The sequence below is a fragment of the Polistes fuscatus genome, unplaced genomic scaffold (genome assembly GCF_010416935.1).
Source record: "Polistes fuscatus isolate 324 unplaced genomic scaffold, CU_Pfus_HIC Scaffold3, whole genome shotgun sequence".
NCBI classification, from domain to species: Eukaryota; Metazoa; Arthropoda; class Insecta; order Hymenoptera; family Vespidae; genus Polistes; species Polistes fuscatus.
Genome location: NW_025113107.1, coordinates 7,353,682 through 7,379,424, shown reverse-complemented (window position 1 = coordinate 7,379,424; position 25,743 = coordinate 7,353,682). Strand labels below are relative to the sequence as shown.

At 30.8% G+C, this 25,743-nt stretch overlaps 4 protein-coding genes across 7 annotated transcripts; 2 read left to right on the top strand and 2 right to left on the bottom strand.

Moving 5' to 3' along the window:
* LOC122520114 (JNK-interacting protein 3) lies at positions 1-11,578 on the bottom strand. 4 transcript variants are annotated; one of them, XM_043640096.1, is made up of 19 exons: positions 10,986-11,578; positions 10,163-10,478; positions 9,923-10,043; positions 8,933-9,340; positions 8,645-8,845; positions 8,527-8,562; positions 7,882-7,899; positions 7,614-7,671; positions 7,478-7,534; positions 7,056-7,394; positions 6,792-6,959; positions 5,700-5,747; positions 5,111-5,312; positions 3,947-4,854; positions 3,617-3,836; positions 3,266-3,551; positions 2,988-3,185; positions 2,840-2,929; positions 1-2,202 (listed from the first exon to the last, which is right to left on the bottom strand). In XM_043640096.1, the coding sequence occupies exons 2-19, from the start codon at positions 10,472-10,474 to the stop codon at positions 2,072-2,074; spliced, it is 3,801 nt and encodes a 1,266-aa protein (XP_043496031.1). In that variant the 5' UTR covers positions 10,475-10,478; positions 10,986-11,578; the 3' UTR covers positions 1-2,071. The 4 variants fall into 4 exon arrangements, with proteins under 4 accessions (XP_043496031.1, XP_043496033.1, XP_043496032.1 ...); XM_043640098.1 differs by lacking the exon at positions 5,700-5,747 and having other exon boundaries at positions 10,986-11,576; XM_043640097.1 differs by lacking the exon at positions 7,882-7,899 and having other exon boundaries at positions 10,986-11,576.
* A 564-nt stretch (positions 11,579-12,142) lies between these two features.
* LOC122520113 (neuralized-like protein 4) lies at positions 12,143-20,092 on the top strand. The gene is made up of 17 exons (XM_043640095.1): positions 12,143-12,319; positions 12,567-12,782; positions 12,862-13,308; positions 13,393-13,593; positions 13,746-13,965; positions 14,104-14,200; positions 14,277-14,453; positions 14,600-14,908; positions 15,032-15,225; positions 15,339-15,628; positions 15,715-16,108; positions 16,201-16,522; positions 16,612-16,805; positions 16,879-17,084; positions 17,177-18,624; positions 18,702-18,851; positions 19,041-20,092. Exons 1-17 carry the CDS (start codon positions 12,161-12,163, stop codon positions 19,234-19,236), a joined length of 5,220 nt encoding a protein of 1,739 aa, XP_043496030.1. The 5' UTR covers positions 12,143-12,160; the 3' UTR covers positions 19,237-20,092.
* A 399-nt stretch (positions 20,093-20,491) lies between these two features.
* Positions 20,492-22,430, bottom strand: LOC122520112 (guanine nucleotide-binding protein subunit beta-2). Its single transcript, XM_043640094.1, has 6 exons — positions 22,224-22,430; positions 21,969-22,114; positions 21,534-21,833; positions 21,246-21,447; positions 20,892-21,108; positions 20,492-20,793 (listed from the first exon to the last, which is right to left on the bottom strand). The coding sequence occupies exons 1-6, from the start codon at positions 22,290-22,292 to the stop codon at positions 20,687-20,689; spliced, it is 1,041 nt and encodes a 346-aa protein (XP_043496029.1). The 5' UTR covers positions 22,293-22,430; the 3' UTR covers positions 20,492-20,686.
* Positions 22,431-23,282: 852 nt separating this feature from the next.
* Positions 23,283-25,743, top strand: LOC122519373 (peptidyl-prolyl cis-trans isomerase-like). The gene is made up of 4 exons (XM_043638777.1): positions 23,283-23,379; positions 23,465-23,683; positions 24,385-24,738; positions 24,801-25,743. The coding sequence occupies exons 2-4, from the start codon at positions 23,480-23,482 to the stop codon at positions 24,870-24,872; spliced, it is 630 nt and encodes a 209-aa protein (XP_043494712.1). The 5' UTR covers positions 23,283-23,379; positions 23,465-23,479; the 3' UTR covers positions 24,873-25,743.

Here is a 25,743-nt window from a genome sequence, read left to right as displayed (position 1 = left end):
TTTATTTTTGCAACTCTTTATTAATGTCGTTGCAGCTTCATCTGAGCCAGGTACAGATCCGAGCTCGTTATTATAAGCGAGCTCTCACAGTTATACGCACAATCTTTATCTCATTAAATCGTCGCATTGGCAACAATAACGTAGGCAATTATAAAATTTCACAAGTTTTCTAAATGTGTTTTGTGAATGGAGCTCGATTAAATGAAAATAATTACTACGAAAAATCTCATCTTCAGTCGCATGACTAACGCATAACTCATTCAGAAATAAAAATTGCTATTAAATCACTGGATACGGAAAAAATGAGAAAGAAATATAACAAATAAATCCCTGTCTTTGGTAATATATGTATATATGTAAGAAAAAACATAAGCATTAAAAGACGGAAAAACGAATTTTCATTTTGAAATTTTAATATCCGTTATTTCCGTTAATAAATATTTAAATAATTACAATTCTATTTGCGCTATATAAAATTGCTTATAATATTTACATAATTGGCTCATTACTCGTCGAAATTATGAACAATCGTAAAAGACGATTTTTCGTTAAGTTAATTCGCAAATAATAATACATTATATGCAATATATATTTTCTACCTCTTCTTTCTTTTTTAAATATATATATATATATATATATATAGAAGTAAAACAAATTAAAAGACACGATAAATTATAGATTATACAACTAAAGTCTGCCTGAGTTAATTGCACCACTTATCCTATATGATGTTTATATTAAAACAATCCTTACAACGTGAAATATAAATGACTATGTCACGACAGTATTCCAAATGTTATTTTTATTATTTGTCGGATCGATTTGTGGCAAGAACATTATCACTTAAGTGCCCTTATGCCCAACGATTTTTTTTTCTTTTTTATTTTTTTTTAAATTCTATCAAATATGATTATCCAGTTACTTATTTCATATAGATTTAACAACACATTGTTATTTCTTTCGTGAAATCAAAATCGAAGTTATTCCGTGGCAAGTGCATACAACTTTTAAAATAATTCGGTTAAACCACAACAGATTAGGAAATGCCTAAACTTATTGAGACAAGCATTTATAATTCTAAGAACATTTCGAAATTTATAAAATTTATTTAAATTACTTCGAATCCAGTAAATATATTATTTATATATATTTATATATGTATGTATATATATACACGGTGGCATCCGCTTACTATTAATCACTGTGGAACTTCCAATTTTTAAATTAAAAAAACCGACTAATAACATTAAATCAAGAATAAATAATGTTCATTATTGAACCCAAATTATTATAAACAATTATAACATTTTACAATTCTAATTTATCACATACTGTACACTTAACATAACATTACACATATTTTTTCGCTAATTTTTTTTACAAATAACTTTTTAAAAAACCATAAAATTTATTTAAACAACTTCTAAAGTTTTGTCTATAGACTTCACAAGAAAAAAAAGACAAAGTCTGTTATATATTTTCTATAAATTCTTATTACGTACTCGTGTAAAAAATAAAAAATATTCTTCAGTAAAAAGAAGTTTTAAAAAAGACTCATTTACAATGGTATAAATTCGCTAAAAATTCTTATTGTTTGTTCCCAAATGTAATTATCACAATAGATACCAATAATCAAAATTTGATGAATATTAGATGAATTATTTTTAACTTATTTTAAATAGTCTTTTTAGACAGACCAACTAATTATAAATAACAATAGCCGATTGATAATATTATCTGTGATAATAATAACCGGATCCCACTGTTATATATTTTTTCCCTAGATTACTCAACATAGAAGCAGAGTAAATGCAATACATGCTGCAGAGATCTTAAATGTTTATCGCGAAATTTTACTTATTATTGTTTAAAACGCTTTTCCTTATACTGCTGTATGAAACCATTTTGTGTTTGTAGTTATACTATAACCGCAAATTGTTTACTTGAATCAACAAGTATCATTTATCAATTATTTTCAACAACATGTGGGCGTTTATTGACCAACTATTGTTGAAAGATATATCTATAGCTAGTCGTGCACCATGATGAAGTTGTCTTTCCATTTGGTAGGCTAACTGGCCATTGGCACTGGACACTGTACTTGCCAAACAATAAGGTGACTTTGTTCACCATGTTCGTCAGTATTGGCTGCTATTATAGCATTAGACCGTTCAATACTCTCTTCTGTTTCTTCTCCATCACCTAAAATGTTATAAATATATCAAGTAATAATTAGTTATCTTTTTTATGATATTTATAAGGAAAGTGCAAAGTTCAGCTCTCGTTCATATATTACAATAAATACATATCAGTTGGAAAGGACCACCCCCAGAGAATAAAGACAACAGATATAATTTATCCTATACAGTTCTTTACAGAAACAGTGATAATAATTCTTTGTAAAGTGAAGCAACAGATTTTGCTATATGATGATAAGCAATTTATCATCATATTTCAAATTCATTAAAGATTATTTATAATACACACTTTTTAATCGGTAATGAAAAAATATGCAACCAGCCAGAAATGTTAGTCAAATTTCGCTATATAGTGCAACAGAAGAAAGGAAAGACCTGTTAGTATAGGATGTCATAACCGAGGGTTATTAATATGATATATTAACATATGCTGAAATAAAAATATTTTTTGCTTTTTTTCTCTCTCTGGGGGCATACCTGACCAATTGCCAAACTATAAGATGAGTCGCCACATCACTTTCGTCTTCTGCTTCTTCTGCTAAAATTGTCATTATCATACATTACATTTAGATACATAGCTGATAGCTAAGGAAAATTTACATTATACTAAATACATAATGTATCAAGTACCGCTTACTTACCGACTCTAAAATCAATGTAACCTTCGCCTCCAGATAAGACAAGCATTGCAGGCTGTGAACCATCGGTTGCAGCGCTTTGACCACCGTGACCTACAGATTTGATGCATTAGAATTTACACATTAATAGCATCATGATATCTAAACTTACCAGGTACAGCAACAAACATTTTTACAGCATCCCTATGTCCATGAAAACTTAATTGAGCATGGGCCATACTACAATATGGTATAAAACTTCCAACTGAAACTCCTCGTTCCGATGCAAAAACTCTAACACCAATTCCTGGTGCATCACCTTTATTAGCTCCCGTTTGAATTCTGGATACTGCCATTGAACCTCCTGCGCCTATACAAATAGTGTGTAATATGATGCATAAATAGTATATACAAGCAATATAAACAAAATACTATTTAGTTTTAACGTACTCTCGGACAGTGGTACTGAGATTATTACTCCATTTCCAGTACCTATCCACAACCTATTTGAGGAAATTAATAAAGCTGTGATTCGTACAAAAGAAAATCCGAGTTTTCCTGTGCCCAGCATTTTACTGACATAAGGTTCTATATCAACATCTTGTAGATGTTGATAAGTATGCGCATGATAGAGTCTTAATGTCGAATCCAATCGAATGCTAACCCAAACGCCCTCACCTAACCATGCCAATTGTCTTACTTGTGACTCTCTTCTGGGATGAGCATCGACGGTGCACTGAAACATTATATTATTTTATATGTTCATTAGTTATTAATAACACATTGATTTGAAATCCTTACTTCAACAGTCATTCTAATAGGGTCTATCACATGGATTTTATTTCTATATCCACACCATACAGTTTTTCCACTAACAGCAGACATACATCTAATCGAATGCTGCGGACTTCCTAAAGTAATAACATGGTACTGAGAAAGGTCCCATTGACCATCTGCACCCCTTCGGAACAAAGCCACGGTTCCATCAGCCAAAGCAACCAGGACACGACCTTGAACGTGTCTATAAAATAATACAAAAAAGAATTTAATTACAGATAAATTGCACAGACAAATCTATTATTTGTAAATAATATATAAATAATAAGAAACTTTATATATATATATACGTACACGATAGCTACAGCCGCATCCTTCAATTTTACAGAATGCAAGCAAACAGACCATTTGGCAACAGCCGAATGTACAAAAACAGCACCATTTTGAGCTCCTAGCCACATAGTTGATTGTATAGATGACATTTTTTCGATAGGTGTACTTTCCTCTATTTCCCTATCTTCTTCTTCTTCTTTTTCTTCTTCTTCATTTTTACCCTCCTTGCAATTTAATTCATCGTTAACTATTTCTAAATTGCATTTAATAAAATAAACCTTTCCTAAATTTGCTGTTTCACTATCTACACTTTCCAAGCTTTGAGGTCCAGCGCTTGAACTCTGATCAGTATCTTTATTTTTTTCCAAAGCTTCACCATTTTGTTCGTCTACAGAAGTATCATTATCCGGTTTATTGTTTTCAGCTGAGGTCGACGCTTCTTGCTGTTTTTTCTGCTCATTTTCATCAATATGTTCAATTATAACTGCTTCATCGTGATTATTATCCATGCTATTGCCATTTTTATTATTAAGTTTATATGTTAAATTTTCCTTCGAATTTTTAGGATAATCACTTTCCATGGCACCTGGTACACTAGCAATGGAAAGTAAATGTCCTTGACAAACACTGAAAACCTCTAAAATATCAGCTGGATTATTAGCATCTATAACTGTAACTTTGGACATTTTTTGAGTAGATGTGCAAATCCAAACTAAGGAACTGAGTTTTTGTTCCAATTGTTCTGCTTCTAATATACGTTTTTCATTCTCTTGAAGTTCATTGTCTAAATGTTCAACTGCATCTTCAGCTTCTGTTTTAGTTGTATTTGTTTCTGAAGCTTCGGCTGCATAAAATACACTTCCCCCAATCATACAGCCGCCGTCTGGTGTTTTACCTCCAGTTAAATTGACACCAGCTCCGCACCAAATCTATATAAAGACAATTTATTAATTTTTTGAAAATCTTACAAACAATATATTCTTTATTAAATATTAACACATTGCAGACGAATGAAGAGTCTCATTTTTTATGTATCTAGTCAAGTATCAAGTGATAATGAAAATATTGATATAATATAACCATAAGTATTTTTTTTAATATTTTATCTAAAGAAATACTTTGTTCCATTGAGTATAGTTAGCAATAAAATGTCTAGCCCGCAACATGTTAATGCAATGCGCTCACTTTCATTCCTGGTTCAGTTTCTTGAAGAGGCCTACAATATACTGGTACTGGTACAGGTTGTCTTACTGGTGCTATTGGCTTTCCTGGCAAACTCCATCCATAAGCTTGTAATCGACCATCTTCTTTTCTAACGTGTGCTCTGACTTGACGATATTGTTCTCTTCGTTCATTTGCTCGCCGGGCAACGAGCTTTTCGGATGATCTGTAAGTACGTTTTAAATGCACAAAAAATGTATTTTCAATACATTTTCTACACAAGCATAATGCAAGGGATTGAGGAATCACATGAGTTAAAATGTCTACTTTCATCAGATTTATCTTTTTCCAACATCTGGTTTTACCAAGATTCATTTTATTACTAATATTTCTTCCTGTTTTAGAAATACTTTTAGTATTTCATTATTATAAATTTTTTATATGTAAGCGTATTCAAATATTTTCATTCTATTTTTTGGACGAATTTAATATAAATAAAAGATGATAGAAGATATTGTCTTGGAGTAAATATTCATGCCAAGGACCATCTCTCACAAAATCAGAATACAGGTGTCAAAGCGGAAAAGTTAAGAATATAGCAGAACAGATTTACCTGCTGACCAATAAGCACCCCAATGAAAGCCAGAAAAACCAGGAATCTCTTGATAACGCCATGAAGGTGAGGCAAGAAAACCCGAATAATGAGACAAAAGCGAAGTAACGACATCGAAATAAAAGCCAAGTTTAACATACTCATAACTTCATTTATTCATCGATCAATAACGATCGAATATATATTATCAATTTTCCAAAAAATATACAAACTCTTATATACAAAACTATAGCTTTGTAAGCATATTCTAGAAAGGTAACAGTCAATTTACCTCATTAGTTATTATACTTTTATCATTTGCAAGTTATTTTATTTAATGTAAATCACATAAAAATCGGTATACGTACTTTACAAATATGTTACTTCTAATGAAGACTAAGAAATTAAACTTTGAAAAAAGGAATAAGCTTAACAAACAGAAAGAAAATAATGTATTTAAGAAATATAAGGTTCTTTTGTATAAAATTTATATCTTAATTGAGTCAAAAATTACCTCGAAAAATTGTAATTCAAGATAATTAATCAATAAATATAAAAAAGGAAAACGGGACATGATATTGTGTTAGCAGCAGTATTATGTTCAAATTGGTCAGTTTAAATTCTAAATTATACAGAGAAGACTCACGTCTTTCAAGAGCAATCAAGACTATTTGCAAGGGGTAAGAAAACATTATGGATCCCAATAGACCAAAGAGGATTCTAATCTGGAAAGATGACCGCACTTCATTCAATAATAGTTATTTCCCATTTGGGAGAGATTACTTTTCCAAAAACTTCTATAAAAAAAGAAATTTTACTACAAGTAATTATTATGGCAGCTTTGATATATAGTAGTATCAAAGTATATATATATATATATCTCTATATACATGTATATATCTATATATAAATTAAGCTCCATAATTGTGCACTTGTATTAAAACATTCATTGCGCGATAAATCACAGATTAAGATTGATGTTTTATGATGTAGAAAGCTCAATACTCAATAAATAAATTTGTATCTAAATAATAGATAGAAATCAGGCAGGCTGTGATGTCAGACTGACATAACATCAAAGTGCATGTATATAGAATAGGATTGATTTCTCACATGGTGTCTCCTTGGTCGAGAAAGTCATGGCGATTTTTCGTATGTTTATGCATGGTGCTCACGGCTGGAACAACTTGATTTGTTGGTGCACTGTAGCGAAAATGAGGTAATGTATGTGCTCCGCGTACTAAATTCCCACGATCAGTTGTCGTGAAGAGGCTACTAAAACTACGAAGAAAAGACGAAAAAATGTATTGCTTTGTTATGTCTTTCTTTCTATTATTATACATATTTATGTTAATATCTTAATTATCTAATACTAACAACTTCCAAAATTGTGAACCCTTTCCTCCTGATGTATTGGAAGGATCAATTTTATTTGCTCTAATAATTTCAGTCCATCTTACAGCTTCTTGAAGTTCCATAAATCTTTCTTTATATTGATTTCTTTCCATGAGAACTCTAGCCATTTCCACTCTTGTAAACCTTTTTCTTTGAGCTAAAGGCACGTCCTCCTCGTCATCGCTCTTTGCAGCTTTCGCAACAGCCTCAGCATCCTCTTTTACTTTCTTTAATTCTTCTTCAAGAGCAGCAATACGCTGACGCAAACGATCCTTAGTTTGCTGTAAACCACGAACTTCCTCGCGTAATATTTCTTGTTCGCTGTAGAAAGTAAACAATTAAAATTAATATATATAAGGAGAAATAAAAAAACATTGAAAGATCGAGAAATTTAAATTAGTTACCTAGTCAGTTCATCCACTTTAACTATTAAGTCATCCTTAACTACGTTAAGAGCATTTCTGAAAAATAAAATACCATAATCAAACTGTTGTTTTCTCTATTATATATTTATATTTTCAACAATATAAAATAACTTACTTAGTAGCTAATAGCTCGTTGTTTTCCATAATAAGGTTTTCCACTTCTTTTCCCATTCCTAAACAGTAGAAATTATTATTTAAAATATATATATATATACATATTGTATATAAGTATACATAGAAATTAATATTATAAAAAAGCGTTTAGTAATAATACTACATAATATTATACGAATGAAAGAAACTTTTAACACATAAATAATTTTTTCCTAATATCTTTTTTTTTTTAAATGAATATACAACAGACAAAAAGATAAATAGCTTACCATAAAAGTTGTCATTGACTGCATGATTAGATTATACATTGCATGCATCATTCATCAGAGTTTCAGTAGGAGTCAGCATAGTGTGAAAATGCAAGCGATGGATGAAACATCCAGACATATTAGGAAATAATACTTCTGTTATTAAGGTTCTTAATTAAAGTAAAAAGTTTTAGAATAAATTCTATGCCCTTCAAATGATTAAGATTTTAATATAAGTTATATACTTTGACAATGCTCTTTCAAATGATTCAAATTTTAATAAAAATTATTTACTTTGATAAAACAATAATTACTCTTTTACTATAATTATATTTATAGTATAAATGTATTATCAATACATGGAAACATTTAAACAGATTTTACACAGCCAATATTAACAACATTTACTTGTCATAATGCCAGTATTACTGATCATGTAAGAACTGCGAAAATGGAATCTTCAGTGTTTACTTCGATCAATCAAGCAATATGATCAGTGTAATGTTGTTACGTGTTATTATTACTGTTAAGTATTATTATTATTGATTGTGTAAAAATCTGCTTTATATTTAAAGAGCCTTGACATTTTATTATTGTTAGAATTTAGATTAAATGAATACACATAACCAAATTTATATTGATTTGTAATGTTTTTGTTAAACATACCCGATGATGCATATTCACCAGGATGAACCCAACTACCTGTGATTATAATAATAATAAAAGATTAATTACACATTTGTATTATGAGTATAAACATTCAACAGCTTCTGTGTTTTTTTACCTGTAATATCTGCACCTTCATCCATTTCACCTAATGCATCTGCATCTTGGAAACTAAGTTCCTGATACAACGTATTGCCACTTCTCTGTTCTCTTTCAGTTTTACTTCTACCACCACTTGGTATTGTAGCTAATTTCTCTAGTCCACTCGGTGTAGTTGGTGTTATTAATGGCGGAGGTAATTCAGTCTCAGGACTTTCACCTATAATTAAAAAAGATAAAATATATACATACATATAAATACAATAAAAGTAATAAGACATATTTTTCAAATATTATGATAATATACGTCTGGAAATTGCAGTAGTCTTATTTTCTTGTACAGGCTGATCGGTTAATTGACTTTTATCAGAAGTTTCTATTGCAGCTTCGCTACTACTATCCAACATTTCAGTTCTTAAATTAGCAGCATTTGGTGGACTTTCGTCTTGAGGTTCTTCTGCATTTATGCTTGCTTCTAAACTTTGAAATCCATAACTTAAAGGACCAGAGCTTCTTGACATATGCGCTAAACCAAGAGAAGGTAATCTCGACGGACCCCGACCACTGGTCGCATTTTCTAATCTCTCTGTACTACCAACCAACATTTTTGTTCTTTCCATGTAATCTACATGTGTCTTAAATAATTCTGTATATCTGTCGTGTAGGCGCGCATAGTCACGTTTTAGTTCTGCTTCCTTTTCTTCAAGACGTACCACTAAAATATAAATAATATATTATTAAAAAATAATGTATAAGAACACCAATGAATAAAAAGGATAAAAAATACATTGGAATCTACTCTACAGGATATGAAAAAGAAAGTTTCATGAATATTGCAAATTATAAAATAAAATTAACTTTCAACTATTTACTTAATGATGATAATAAATTGCTTATGGTAATAAAGAAGCATGAAAAGTATTTTCAAAATAACCTAATGGAATAAAATTAATGCAATCTAATTAATACGTTAAATGCCGTGCTGGTTTCTAGGGACTGGTCTTAGACTTTCCATCCAGGCCACATCGGTCACCAATAGCCGACATTCTTATGTTTCTCTATAGCTAGGAAAACTTCATAGTTTAAATGGAAAATTCAACAAAAGGGACTAGGCACTTAATGCGTTAACAAAATATATTGAAAAATGTATGCTATAAAATATTTTTCATTCGATTCCAATACCATAAGATGAAATCATATATTTGATATGACAAAAAAACACAAAAAACAAAATATTCTACTCTACTGTAAGATGTTCTAGGAGGGGATGTACTGGAAGAGCCATTGACAATTGTACCGTGGTCTTGCGAATTCTTGGTTTTCAGCTCCAGCATCCTTACAATTGATTCTAAACTGTCGATTTTGGATAATAATTCTTTTCTTTCGTCTTCTGCAACATCTTCCAGCTCGAGCAATTTCTAATGAACAAGAAAAAAATAATTATTATTTAAAAAACAACTACATAAGTTTTTAAGTCGAAACAGTAGCATTCGTTGAGAGTAAAGAATATAAAAATAAATAGGAGAACGAATTTCACCTGATCAGATGTTTTCCTTAGTTGTTTTTCTCTCTCATATTGCGTAACTAGCTGTTCATTATCTTCTCTTAATAATTCTAATTCAACTTCGCGCTCTTGATTTTCTGTATAAGATACATCTAAACATTCTAAAACATTGACTAGCAAAGGCATTAGGTCTTTTACAACATCTTCGTCATATCTTGCAATCATTCTTTCAAATTCTTGGTAAATACTGCCTGCCAGAGATTGTACTTTTTCTGACATGACAACATGACTGTCTTCGTGTGTACCATATACCGTTTCTTGATCCATTTTTTGGTTTGTTAGCATATATCTATAAAAAGAAAATATTGTTATACATATATATATTCTTTAAATTTATTATATTATTAACAGATCATATTTATATTTTTTATGACAATGCTAACAATTATAAACATTAACAAATAATATCATTAGAATTTCATTGATATCAAAGAAAAATTTGGAGAAAAAGAAAAAAATATTAAATAAAAAAAAACACGAAAAAAAAAACATTGATTCTATTTACCCAAAATATATAGCTATCGATATAAGAAAAAATATATATATATATATATATGTATATAATTGTTGTATTATTCTGCTCTGCATTTTGTACCACTCATTGCAGTCTGCTAAATAAAATGTAAATGATACGATTTCATACATACATAAATAAATAATGAAAAGAATTAAAAACATTAAATGCAAATCGAACGGCACTCCTACAATCGAACATTAAAAAAAAAAATTATATGCCGTGTAAATAGTACTACACATAAAAAAAATTATTTATAACCTTTATACTGACAGAACGTACCTGACGCTTTCGATGAATAAAATGTCCCTTTAAAATAAAATTAAATCAAATCACCACGAGGTATAATGTGAAGTCGATGAATCCTTCGATACATTATCCATTGCGTTAGCATTTATTTAACATGCAGCATTTAAGAGATAACCTCTATGAATGAAAAAGTTATGCGTCTTGCACCACGAACTCAATTCGTGTAAATTATTTTATGATGTTTCGCAATCAACGTGCTAACAAATAGTTCTTATTTGCGTTTAAAAAATTTCACTTATACTAAAAACGCGAATAATTTCTCCAACGCTATACGTTTAACGACAATAATAACGAAGAAAAATCCTTTTTTCAAATCTCTCTCTTGTCACATACAATACTTAGCAAGTTCTCTATCTCGTCGTCAATTCCTTCACTATCGGGTTCATTCCTCACTCACGAATGTTCGCCATTTTTTTCTTCTTTTCTGCACAACCGAATTTTACTATATATTACTATTCCTCAATGTGTTCACAAATAGATCCTAAAACTGCGCTTGGTCAAATGCAAGCAAATGCATGACCTCGTCCGTTAGGTGGCTTTGGCATCGTTCCATTACGCGATAAAAAATCATATCCTATCATTGGAAAAAGAATAATTATGAGAATATTATCGAGGATATTTTGAAAAATAAAATATTTAATTTAAAATTATTAATTCTTCCCTTCTCCTTTATTTCATTATTATTTATTTATTCTAGTAATTTGATATGCATGTTAGGTATAGAAATAGTATTATATACATTTTGTCGCACTGCTGTTTTACCTATACTCGTATATCATCCAGGTGGTTTACGAAGAACAAATTAAATCAATGAAATAAACCTTAAGGCCGATTCAAAATAGATTTCTACATATTTGTAAATATTTCATCTTTCTTTTCCTTTCTCTTTTTAGAACTAGAGTTTCTCTAGGTTTTAGAACTATAATTAAAAGAATCAAAGAATAGTATCTATAGTTTGAACTCATTTTAACAAAGCCCGCGCATCTTAATCTTGTATACCATTGGTGTTTTTTTTTCACGTTTAACCAATTAGCGTTGATTATTCTGACCGCCAATTGCACGCGGATAGGGTTATATATATTATAGCAAATCTAGCTGTAATATATATATGCATACATACATACATACATCGGTGCATGGAACAGTAAATGGTCGACATGTTTCATCGTCGAGCCGGTCATCGTGTTACTTTAACAAATAATAATTGCACAGCAATTCGAAGTTATTCCGAATATAATTATGGATTGGTATTTAGTGCTATGCCTCTTAAGGATGATGAAATGTTCGAAGTCCGTATTGATAAAAAGGTATGACCACGTATTACTGTTGCATTACAGATCAATTTTTGATGTACTATGCAGGAACTACAACTGTCAAATGTCGCGTGTGTTTATGTTTTATATTTGTTAATGTTATTTGTTTACAAACATAATACTTACTATTATAAAACATATAAATTTATTAATATTGGAAATAATAATCCATTTTTTATTGTAGATATATGTATTAATAAAATTTTGAATAGATATATTTAAACAATTTTTATCATCACAGATGATATCATGGAGTGGTAGTATAGAGATCGGAGTGACAGAATGTGACCCTGAAACTGTGGAATTACCTGCTTGTGCTACCAATCTTCGCCATGGATCTTGGATTATGACTAGTTCGGGCATAGTACATGATGGTACACGAATAGTAGAATTATACGGTACAGATCTTAGTAGTCTGGAAGTGGGAAGTACTTTGGGTGTAATGAGAACGTCTAATGTATGATTCTTTCTTTTTAATGCTTTTAATATTGTAAAGCATATATTATTATAATTAGTTTCTTTTTTTTTAATTATAGAATGAACTTGTATTTTACATTAGTGGTGTTTCTCAAGGCATTGCGGTAACCAACATTCCAGAGCGCTTATTTGCAGTTATAGACATGTATGGAGATTGTGTTCAAGTTACCATTACCCATCCACGTCTTTTACCTGTCAGTAATGAAGTAAAGGATGAGGTTGAAATTAATAACGATTACCCTCTTGGTGGATCATCTAATTCATCTACAACTAATCTAGTCGCTAACTTGAATGTTAATTTAAATGTTAATGTAAATGTTAGTTTACCGAAAAATCCAAGCCCTGCTGCTATTAGAGAAGATCGTTTAAAGTTTCATGAAAGAGTGGGTATGCTTGTAAAACTGTCTAATAATGCAAGAACGGCTGAAAGGCGGAGACCAATTGATGAATTCAATAATGGCGTTGTAATGACACACAGGCCATTACGAGATAATGAACTTTTTGAGGTTAGCTTATAAAAATATGATATTATCAAAAAAAGATATTAATCAAATGTAATATATTACAAATAATGTTTTGATTCCTTATAGATACGTATAGATAGACTTGTTTACAAATGGTCTGGTAGTATAGAAGTTGGAGTTACAACTCATAGTCCTACTGCGTTAGAATTTCCTGCAACAATGACCAATATGCGATCTGGTACAACAATGATGTCTGGATGTGGTATTTTAACTAATGGAAAGGGCACTCAACGTGAATATGGAGAATTCAATCTAGATGAATTGAGAGTAAGTTTTATATGAACTTTACACATTCGCATTGGAATGCGTTTCAGTTTATATTGTTGAGTAATAATGCATAAGTGTGTCATCTGACATTGATGTATATGTATATGTATATGTAATATTCTTTCTATAAGATATTATGGTTGTTGCTTTAGGAAGGAGATAGAGTAGGAATGATAAGAAAAAGTAATGGAAATCTCCACTATTTAATTAATGGGTTAGATCAAGGAATTGCTGCCAAAGTACCAGCAGGTGTATGGGGTGTTATTGATCTTTATGGAATGACTGTAAAGGTGACTATTGTTGATCGAGATGAAAGGGAAGAGCAGAACTTAATCACGAGACGTAACACTTTGCAGTTGCAAGGATTGAACGGTAAAGACAGTAGTGTCCTTGTTTTATGGTTTATGTAATATCCTTAATTGGTTCTCCTACCACCATAGTTTTGATGGGATACATATAAACGTGCATTCATTTATCAGCGAGGAAGACAATTTATGCATTCCTTTGTAGAACCAGAAGAAGAACCACCTGATAGACTCATGTTCCATTCTTGTTGTGGAACACATGCTGAAGTCATTAATAACGGACGTACTGCACATAGGCCTAAGTAATGCACACATGCATGAGTTTATTTATTTCATTAAAAAAATTAGAGAACTGTGTTATAATTATCTTCTTTGTAGTGCCATAGATGATTTTAATAATGGGGTAGTATTAACTTCACGACCACTAAAACCAAATGAATTATTTGAGGTGAAATTAGATAAAATTGTATCCAAATGGGCAGGTTCTATAGAAATAGGTGTGACAACGCATTCACCAACTGAATTGGAATTTCCTTATACAATGACTAATGTTAGGTATATGTATGACAGTTTACAAATAATATTATTTTACATGTCAATTTTATTATATTCGTTTATGTATGTTATTGGCCAGACCTGTACATGTAAATATCAATATTATTACATTTCTTATTGCTTGAAGGTGCTAATGTCTCTTACAGATCAGGTACTTGGATGATGACAGGAAATGGTGTTATGCACAATGGAACTACTATGATAGATCAATATGGACAAAATTTAGATCGATTACAAGTTGGCGATCGTGTAGGTGTTATGCGAAAAGATAATGCTACATTACATTTTTATGTAAATGGTGCTGATCAAGGTGCAGCTGCAATGAGTGTACCAGAAAAAGTTTATGGTGTTATAGATCTGTACGGGCAAGCTGCACAAGCAACTATTGTGGATACCGCAGATTTTTATAGCCCTACAACAAATAATTCTAGTTTCAGTAATACAACTTTATATAGGTTTGTTATTTTACATGAGCACAAACAACATTTATTTCTTGTATAAGCACGAATTAAACATTTGTTTCTTATATCTACATAGTATAAAAGCAGAGTATATTACTTGTATCTTTACTTTAATAGCGATTTGAGATTTCACTATGTACATGGAAAAAATGCTCGTATTACAAATAATGGTTTAACAGCATCCAGACCAAGAGCTTTAGGTGAATTCAATGAAGCTATAGTTATTGCAAATCGTGCTTTACGCGAGGGTGAAATGTTTGAAGTAACCATTGATAAAATGGTAGATAGATGGTGTGGCGCTATCGAAGCAGGTAATCTTTTGAAATAATATAGAAGCTTTTAGTTTTTCATTTTATCAATCTACATTTGAGTATCATAAAAGTGTAGCTGCCTTCCTTGTATTAATATTAGGAAAATCTCCCAGGGGTTACACTTATCAGACCAGATGAATTGGAATTTCCATCTACAATGACGGATATCGATCATGATATTTGGATGCTTTCTGGTTCCGCTGTAATACGGGACGGCATTACATTGCGTAACAATTATGCATGCGATTTAGATTTCCTAGTGGAAGGAAATCGTATTGGTATGATGCGATCTGCAGATACAAGTTTGCATTATTATTTAGATGGTGTGGATCAAGGTCCAGCATGTACAAATTTACCTTTACATGTTTATCCTGTGATCAATTTATATGGTCAATGTGTACAGGTATAAGATTGAAATGAGTCGTATATAAAAATAATCTTAATGAATGGACCTACAAAAATAAATAAAATAACTTCGTTTTTCTTTAGGTTACAATTGTACTGCCAGAACGTAGAGATCCATTAACACAGCAATACATTCCTTCAGAGAATAGTACCAGTCAACAACCTACATCTGTTATCCAACCGCAAGTTCAAACAGAAGTTCTGCATAAATTCCATACGTCTGTTGGCTCAAATATACAATTAAATAACGAAAAAACAGTGGCAACAAGACGTAATGAACTTACCAATGCTGTGTTATTAAGTGAAACTCCTTTAGATAACAATGAAATATTCGAAATTGCTATTCAAGAAATAGAACTTGAATGGAGTGGTTGTTTAAAGATAGGAGTTATAAGCAATGAATCTGGTAATTGGTTAAAACCTACCAATCGTGTACCTGATATAACTTCTATTCCAACAAATGCCTGGTACATAACAGGCAAGTATAAAGTTCACGAGCTAAGTTATCTCAATAAGTCTAAAAATTTTTCTTATTAACCCTTTTACATCACATCAATTACACATATTTAGGAAATGAAGTAAGACATTCGGGATATGTTCTTTGTCCAAATTATTGTCCAAGTTTGGAATGGCTTTGTGTTGGTGATAAAATAGGAATGAAACGAACGCATGATGGTAATTTGAAATTTTATATTAATGGAGAGGATATGGGAATAGCGGCATCTAACGTGCCTGAAATGGTATATGCAATAATTGAACTTTTTGGAAGTACTATTGCAATCAAAATTACAAGTAGCAAACATCAGAATACAGCGATATCTCCTAATGCAAGTTTGAGATTACAAGATTCTTTGGAATTATTGTTAGATCCCATGCCACCTGTTATAAAAAAGTTAGTTTGATAATATTGAAGAATAATATTTCGTAATGTTGAATTATATATGAATAAAATTTGTATTTTTTTATTTTTATTTTTTATAGTGACGCAGGAATGGATACATCAGTCGATATATCTGAAGGAAAATTAGCTAATGATACTACACTTACTCCAACACAACTAGTAAATTATTTAAATGGAGAAGCGAATTGGAATTACGAATTTCATGAAAATCATGGCAGAAATATTGAACTGGATAGAAAAATAATTGCTAGAAGAGTTGCTAGTTATAATCAAGGTATAAAATCTTAAAATACTAACATAAGAAGCGTGTAAAAGATATTTATGATTTATACAACAATATTTTACAGGTGTAGTAATGTCTAGTCGTCCATTGATAAAAGGCAAACTATTTCAAATAAAAATTGAAAAATTGAACGAACGATGGGTATCAAATATGCTTTGTGGCGTTACTTGTATTGCACCAGAGAAAGCTAATTTTCCATTAACAGCGCTTGGTTTTAAAAAGCATTCATGGATTATTTGTAGTGATTGGATTTTTCATAATGGCATGAGGGTAATGATCTTTTTAAATATAACATTTACATTACATTGAAAATATTTTTTTATTCTTGATTTATGTATCTAAACATTTTCCAATCCAATTAGGTTAAAACAAAATATGGTTATGCATTAGAAAACTTACAGTGCAACGATACAGTAGGTTTATTAATCGATGAAGATGGTAGGCTGCACTTATATATTAATAGCGTAGATCAAGGAGTAGCAGCAACAGATGTATCTCCTTATGTCTATGCTGTGATTGATTTATATGGTCAATGTGAACAAGTTTCAATAGCAGGAACTGATCAGATGTATACAAATTCAGTTGTTGTCGATAACAGTACAATTACATCTGCTACTGAATGTATAAGAACAGAATTAGACGATGTAGAAAATTCTCGAGAAAAGGCTGATTTGGAATGTCACGAAAAAGAGAATGCAATTCCAGCTACATCATCGGATATTTCTTTGTCAACTTCTCCGAGCATACCCAGTCAATGTAGTTCGCATATGAAAGATGGAAATTATTCCGCTGTATCAAACAGAAACGATGATACGAATCTGGTAAACAACATTCCAGAAAATAAAGCGACATCGAGTGTTTCCGGCTCGAATAATTTAGATTCTGACTCAGATGTGGAGAACGAAGCAAGAAGCAGCAAAAGTAAAAATTACACTGAAGATTCGAGTCAAATAAATGATAACAATACATTACATAATAATCAGTCGGAAAATAATTCGAATGAAACGAATATGCATACGGAATATCGAGCTATCGCAAACGTTTTAAATATTAAAAATGAATGTACAAATGTAGAAATAAACAATGCAACAAATATTAATATTAAGAATGGCACGACTACTAGCGCTACAAATATTACTAATTTGAATTCTGCTATTAATTCAAACAACGCTAATAATGCAATCAACGAAAGTATTGCATCCAATAGTCAAATTGTTAGCATAACTACGAGCCAGAACAATGTACCCGTTAATATTTTGAGTACTTCTCAAAATGGTTCGTTTTCTTGCCAAAATCTTGCACCAAGTGTATTGGATAATTTATCCACAGAAATATTAAATAATACTTCTTCAAGCTTTCATGAATTACACTCTAATATTAATTGGGATAATGTTACATTAACGAATGATAATTGTAACAATGGCGTGTTATCTTCAAATCAGAACAACATGACAAATAATCATACAATGCCATCAATACAGAATATTTCACTACCATGTACTCCCGGAAGTATTTCATCGGTCACAAAGAAATGCGAATATTTAAAAGCATGCATGAGGCTTAAAAAGTCACTTATATTACCGGACGAGTTTTTTACGCTCGACGATGCATTATGTTACTGTAGTGGTTGTTATAAAACGGAAGGCGATAATGCTATTTGCAAAAAGGGCGAACCTCCAGCAGAGTTTGCGTTGCCTGTTGGTTGGGCAAGATTTCCTTTAAGACAAAGTATCAATGCAAATCAAATCCCACAAAGTACTACAGATAAATGGCACGTTGCCTTTTATGGAATACGGCTAGATGCAATAAGGTTTGCAATAAGAATATTTATTTTATTACTTTTTTTTTTTTTTTCATAATTTCTAACAATATATATATTTTCTTCAGATTAATTCTCGATAGAGGCGAACTTATGACAAAGGAACAATTAGATGCGAGTAATTTAATATGTGCGAAAAACGAAGTTCAAAATCCTCAAGTAATATTTTCACCAAATATAAATTACGCGGCATCGGAAGAATTCGTTAAAAAATATCCGTAAGTAGTTTCAATGATGAATGATAAGTGTTCAAAAAGGTTGGGATCAAATCCTTTTCATCTATTTTACCTCAGTAATACGTAGGTAGAATACTAGTTACATAAAAATATACACCCTGTAAATTTTTAATTAACTAGTTTAATTATTTAATGAATAATTCAATAAAATAATAATAATTATATATACAGATACATCGATCATCGATCAAATAAGAAACTTAATGCATCAACTGCATTCCAATTGTTGGTAAGACCTGGTTCATACACGATAGGAACCAGTGGAAAAGATGATATTGAATCACAATTCGAATCTAGTAAATGGGCTACCAAAGAAGCTGGTGCTACTGTAATTGTGGCTCTGCTGATACATCTGGATGGATTTTAATTTTTATCTTTCGGAAGTATCTCGATTTTATTCATTTTTGTCGAATATACGAAGAGCATTTTTATTTTCAGTGTGAACTATCGGTGTACATAAATACCGTCGTGATGCAGCAGTTGTAAGAATTAAAGATCAATATTCGATTCCGTCGAAGTTACGACATGCATTTATGTTGTAACATTAATATAAATCTCATTATATATTGTATACCTACTGCAATCAATTTATCTTATATGAAAAGAGATTATTTCAAATTTTAATTATTTTAACACTAACAATAAGTTATTGAAAAAGAAACAAAGGAAATGAAGCTATTTTGCGCGCTCTATGAATTATTATATACGTTTATTATATTTAGAAATGATTTCTTTCGGCGTCAACGCCGGTGGCCTAGGTTTGAAGTTTATATAAAAGAGAATCATATGAATATATCTGCACAATAAGTTCCCTATATATGTCCAAAGGGGCAAAGTATTTTTGACTTCTGTGCTTCGCGCCTAATAAACACCAAATCTTAATGATTGCATTTTTAAATACGCAATACATTTCTCAAAATGCACTATTCTGCATCATTGATGAAGATTCGTGTAATATGCACGTTGTAGAAATAAAAAAGACAATGGCAATTCTCATTACAATATCGAATGATTTATTTTAAACGATATATATATATATATTTTTATCTACTCATAAGAAACAAAACGAGAAAGTAATTTATTCCAAATGTACTTTTTTATTGCAATTTTTTATCACGACAAGGATTTTCCTACAAATAACGAATTGATACGAATACTTTCAACATTTATTTTCACTTCATTTAAAAATATTTGACTTCATGATTAAAACACTTCTCTAACTACTGCTTTTTCTTTTTTTTTCCTTTTTTTTTTATTCTTTTACTTTTTCTTTTAATAGTTATTGTTAAATTGTTCCACTTTGTGATTAAACAAATAAATATAAAAATACGCGCGTTTCGCACGGAAACAATTAGTATTACCGTTTTCACTTAGAGCATTCAAATTTTGTCAATAAAATTCTATAAATGGTCATTTATATTAGAAATGTAAAACATTAATGCGTTATAACATAAATTATATTTCTTCTTCTTCTTCTTCTAAAAGTCACCAGATATTTATATGTATGTATTGATTAGTACACGAAATTAACTAAATTATTAAACTAAATTATAAGAAATGTAGTTTCTTTTGGTATAAACGTAAGCACCTATTATCGAGCGACTCCTCTGTAAATTATTTTATCGTAACAAGAACTGAAAATAATCATTATTGTGTCTTTCAAGAATATGTGCAATTATCAAACAATTCCAAATCGTAATTTATATTTTCTGAATCTCTTAGTAATTTGATTTTTTTATTGTCGTGTTTATGATCTTATTTTTTTTTTTTTTTTTTTTTTTTTTAAGCACTGGCAATAACTATTTATCATAAACTTTTTATACCCAAATTCGAACATTTTGATCCCAAGAGCAACTGGCTATTGCCATACCGTTGTTAGTAACACTGAGCGATGTTACTCTATTCTCATGACCGGATAGAATACCTTTAAAATAAAAGAAAAAAAAATCGATTAAACAATTATTTTCGATAGTAGTAATGGCAAATTTTGTTGTTGTACAAATAAATATACGTTATATTTACCATTATGTTGATTCTTCAACGTGTCCCATATGTGAATAGAATTATCGTCGCTTCCACAAAATATGAATCTACCACTGAGCGATAATCCGCATGATGTAAATCCTGGAGTTGAATTTGGTGGTTTGAACGTTGCTAATTGTTGATCGGATCTGAAGTCCCACAGTCTAGCAGTTTTATCTTCTGAAGCTGTTACGAAACAATTTCCCGAAGGATGATACTGTAATAAAAATGTTTTTCGATAGATCAGTCATTAGAAAAACATCGAGAATAACTCGAAGGATTGATATTTTTAATTGCAATTACTTGATGCTATCGAAACATTAGTTTTTTCTTTTTCTTTAAAATTCTACTCACGCAAACGGAATTGACATCAGCTTCGTGTCCAAAGAACGTCTGTTTAGCGGTCTCTTCTCGCAAATCCCAAAGTTTGCAAGTCCTGTCGACTGAACCAGTAACATAAGTGTTACCATCCGGCGAAAGACTTATGCTTACAACGTCTCCTGCGTGTGCACAAAAGTCCGTTGTTTTTTTATTTGCTTCGAGATCCCATATACAACTGAAATTGAATAACAAAGTAATAAAATGCGTCATTTAGTAAAAAAAAAAGAAAAGAAATTAATAACCATAAGAGATATATTTTACATTTTCATATCGCCGGAACCAGTAATAATTCTTTTATCTTCTAAAAATCTACAAGACGAGAGAAATCCTTCGTAACCGAGCAACTCTCGAACGATTTTAGCAGAACCGGTAGAATCGCGATTGTTAACGTCGTAAATGGTACACATGTTATCCATTCCACCGCAAGCAACAAAATTACCGGAAGGTGCAAAAGCTACCGACATCACCCAAGCTGAACGCAATGGTATAACTTGCACTTTGTTTCCGGTCCAGGAATCCCAAATTATTAACTTTCCATCTAACGATCCTGTGACACAATGTCTAAAATAAAAAAATTAATAATGAGACAATTACAAAACTGGTGGTAATAGATGGGAATATGTGTCTATTTAAGTCGTATAACAATTGTGACAATCGGAATGAAAAGTAAATTATAATAAATTTTTTATCATAGACCTGCTGTCCCCACTGAAATGCACCGAGTTCACCTTATTTATGTGCCCTTTAAGTAATTTCTTCGTAGATAATTTAACTTTTGGAGCATCGGCCACGCTACCGCATGCTTCTTCTAAAGTAGTATCCTGTTGTTTTTTCTGGTCCTCCTGTAAAAATGTTGTTAAGTTGTATTTAAGTCTGTAGCAATTGCATTGAATAGAAAAAGAAGTACAAGGAAACAGACAAAATGTGAAATAATTCGAATTGATGATAAACCTTGCACTTGTTGATAAGATCCTCCAATTCCTTTTTCAAGGCCGCTGTTTCTGGATCGTCCTTTCCCATTTTATCTTATTATTAATGATAATAATATGAAATTGTTATAAGAGCCGGTGAATCGAGAATGCTAAAAAATTAAGAGTACTCAGTTAGAAACCAAAACCTTGTCGATGTACAACTGTACGAACTGTATGAACAATACGAAGTGATTTCCGTCTAAACGAAAAAGAAGCCACAGAGGTATCTAGCCTGCTGCCCTAGTAATCGTATTAAAACTAATAATTAATCCTATTGTTGAGCATTAGCTTGGCTCATACAGATAACTTAATTACCTACATGTACAGTAACCCTTATTGCAATATCTATAGATTTTTATAGAGATCCTATATTATTCTTATTCAAATAACTAATTGGATAAATATGTTTAATTGAGAAAGTTGATGATTCGATTAAAAATTAAACCAAAAGCTATATCAATTCATTTTATTAATGTCAATTAATATGTTCAGTTTAAATTTCGAATCATTTCGATCATTTCAAAGAAATATTTAGAATAATACGCATATTTAAATTGAATTATTATCTGAACATTAAAAAGGTATAAATATAGCAATATCGATATCATCAATATTAAATGTACTGATTTATTATTCGATATTTTCCTTTGGCTTCTAATAAAACATGCGAAAAAATAGCACATCATTTTTTTTATTATTACGAACACAAGTTATTACGAAATTCGATTTTATTCGATTTTATTTCATTTCGAGTTAGTTGATAAAGTAGAAATTTGCACTTATCGACGAATCGAATGATATTATAGATTCCGACTTTATCGACCAAGCTTATATAATGCCAATGAAATTACGTAAGTAACACGCTACTAAATGCTATGCTAACCTATTTTATTAAAAAGATTCTTTAGAATAATATCCAGTGCATATGTTATGAGATTCCATCATTTTTTATGTATATTTAAGAAATTTTATAGGTATATTAATTATTATTTTGTTTAGTCGTTTGACTTGCGAATTACAAACTCGACATTCGTAAATTTCGATTGGTTGGCATCGAAACGAGTGGTACATCCATCTTTTCGATAACCGTTTATATACTGTCTGATATTTCTATTACATAATAATAGCCAAAAACAGTAAGGGCTTGTTTAAAAAATCATTTAATTAGATTAACTTGAATTAATATTGTAAGATTGTTTCTATTAAAGTCGATTTCCGTAGGTAGAAACGTGCGAAATGGCGTTGAGATCGATCTGCCGGCTGTCAATTGATTTGACTTTCAGCCATACGTGCCATTTGCGAGCCACCGCCCGCCCGAGTCGACCGTCCCCGGTTACGTTCGTGAGAAATTTTGCAAAAGTCGCCAAGAAAATGAGTTTGCCAAGAGTTTATTTCGACGTCGTTGCCGATGATAGGCCCATGGGCCGTATCGTTATGGAGGTAAGGAAAAATGAGCCATAAGTTAGCCAATTAAATTCCCAAATCATTACTTTGTGAAAATTTCCTTACAAATTTCCAGCATGGTTGGCCATCTTGCTTCTATACTTATAAGCCGGTTCTAATTATCAACGTTATTTCCGGTTATTAATTATCTATCTTAATTTTTTCTCTCATCGTAATTGTTAATTGTGGCCTACATTTATTATATTTGCGTTTCGAATATTAGCGAATTTTTTTTTTTTCTGGCGAATAATTATTCCAATGTTTTCGTCATTTCTTGTCCTCGACCCTGATCTTCCTCTTCCCTCTCGTCGATTATAATAGTAAAATTTTCCACTCGCCTATTCAATCGCTAAAGTATTTCATGCCGCATAAGACTCATTTCCGTATTTGTATAATCATTCGATATAGTAGACAACAGATATATGATCATTTTTGAATCGTGATATTTTTTTCTTTTTCTTTTTTCTTTTCACGTTTATCAAAAAAGAACGTATTTGAATAAATCATAGTTTTAACTTTGTAATTAAATCGCCAATCAACTTTATACTAATATTTAGTGAAAATATTATTAAATTTTAGAATGAAAATTATCAAGATTTTTATATATCTTGTACCTTGTTATTGTAATAAGTAATGAATTAATTTTGGATTATATATATATGTTTGTTTATTCTATAATATTAATTATATTGTTTTAGTTGAGATCCGACATAGTTCCTAAAACTGCTGAGAACTTCAGGGCTCTCTGTACAGGAGAGAAAGGTTTTGGTTATAAAAATAGCAGCTTCCACAGAGTGATCCCTAATTTTATGTGTCAAGGTGGTGACTTTACTAACCATAATGGCACTGGTGGTAAATCAATTTATGGAAATAGGTTTGAAGATGAAAACTTTATTTTGAAACACACGGAAACTGGAACTCTTTCTATGGCAAATGCTGGACCTGATTCCAACGGTAGCCAATTTTTCATTACTAGTGGAAAAACCAGTTGGCTTGACGGCAGGCATGTTGTGTTTGGAAAAGTCATCGAAGGAATAGATGTTGTTAGGAGGGTAAAAACTACATTAATGCCTTTTAGATAATATATTTAATACTTACTAAGTTTTTTTTCTAGATGGAAGCCATGGGTTCGCAAAGCGGACAAACATCCAAAAAGCTTGTGATACAGGATTGTGGACAATTGTAGATCGTTTGACTAGCTACTGTATTGACTAGCTACTGTAATCACTACATTTTTGTTTAGCTGTTGCAAATATTAATGTCTTTATTATTACCCTAATCATATTTTTTGTCTAAATGTCACCTTTATTTCCAATGTCAATGCATTTAATCTCCTTTCAATGAAAATAATACGACTTGCAAGTAATAGAAGGATTTGCATCCATTTGATAACTTCAGTCAGTATATACAATTTGGGTGACGAAAGGTTGGATGAATTTTGCAAAAATTCAGTAATGTAGTAGAAGAGTATACATATCCTCTCTAATTTTATTTCTGCATTTATTTGTACGAACATGTTTGACTTGTATTTTTATAAATAACATCACATTATGATGTCAAATCCACATTCTTCCGTAAAATGTTGATCTATGCATGATGTATTATTAAAAGAAAAGTGTTCATCTCGTACGTTTACAGTAATTCTTCTATACCATTGATTTCTTTTAATTTTAAAATAAATAATGTTTTTTATTTTTAATTAGAAATTTAGTAAACATTTGGGTAATATATCTTAACGATGCATTAATATCTATAGTATCGATCTATATCGTATCAATTTTTCTATTGTGCTTTTGCATTTGATTATTCTATAGACACGTGTTTTTATTTTTCAGTATAAATGTCGTTTTTATACCTATGAATCAATCCTTTGTATGAAGTGTGGTGGTGGTGATGATATAATAATCGATATTTACTTGATTGTTAGAAAACTATGACGCAGGCATTAAATTGTGAGTTATTTGAAATTTCTTGTAGAGCACCAGCGTCGAAAAAAAAATGTAGATGAAACAGTTTGAATAGTTCCGATTTCTGTAAAATAAAATTGTTCTCAGAAA

Coding starts and splice junctions, on each gene's coding strand:
- LOC122520112 (XM_043640094.1), bottom strand. CDS start 22,292: ATGGGAAAGGACGATCCAGAAACAGCGGCCTTGAAAAAGGAATTGGAG. Junction 22,115..22,223: donor ATCTTATCAACAAGTGCAAG/GTTTATCATCAA, acceptor ACATTTTTACAG/GAGGACCAGAAAAAACAACA. Junction 21,834..21,968: donor CATTTCAGTGGGGACAGCAG/GTCTATGATAAA, acceptor TTTTTATTTTAG/ACATTGTGTCACAGGATCGT.
- LOC122520113 (XM_043640095.1), top strand. CDS start 12,161: ATGGTCGACATGTTTCATCGTCGAGCCGGTCATCGTGTTACTTTAACA. Junction 13,594..13,745: donor TCAATCTAGATGAATTGAGA/GTAAGTTTTATA, acceptor TTGTTGCTTTAG/GAAGGAGATAGAGTAGGAAT. Junction 15,226..15,338: donor GTGTGGCGCTATCGAAGCAG/GTAATCTTTTGA, acceptor AAAATCTCCCAG/GGGTTACACTTATCAGACCA.
- LOC122520114 (XM_043640096.1), bottom strand. CDS start 10,474: ATGCTAACAAACCAAAAAATGGATCAAGAAACGGTATATGGTACACAC. Junction 7,535..7,613: donor AACGAGCTATTAGCTACTAA/GTAAGTTATTTT, acceptor TTTATTTTTCAG/AAATGCTCTTAACGTAGTTA. Junction 4,855..5,110: donor AAACTGAACCAGGAATGAAA/GTGAGCGCATTG, acceptor GTCTTTATATAG/ATTTGGTGCGGAGCTGGTGT.
- LOC122519373 (XM_043638777.1), top strand. CDS start 23,480: ATGGCGTTGAGATCGATCTGCCGGCTGTCAATTGATTTGACTTTCAGC. Junction 23,684..24,384: donor TGGGCCGTATCGTTATGGAG/GTAAGGAAAAAT, acceptor ATATTGTTTTAG/TTGAGATCCGACATAGTTCC. Junction 24,739..24,800: donor GAATAGATGTTGTTAGGAGG/GTAAAAACTACA, acceptor TTTTTTTTCTAG/ATGGAAGCCATGGGTTCGCA.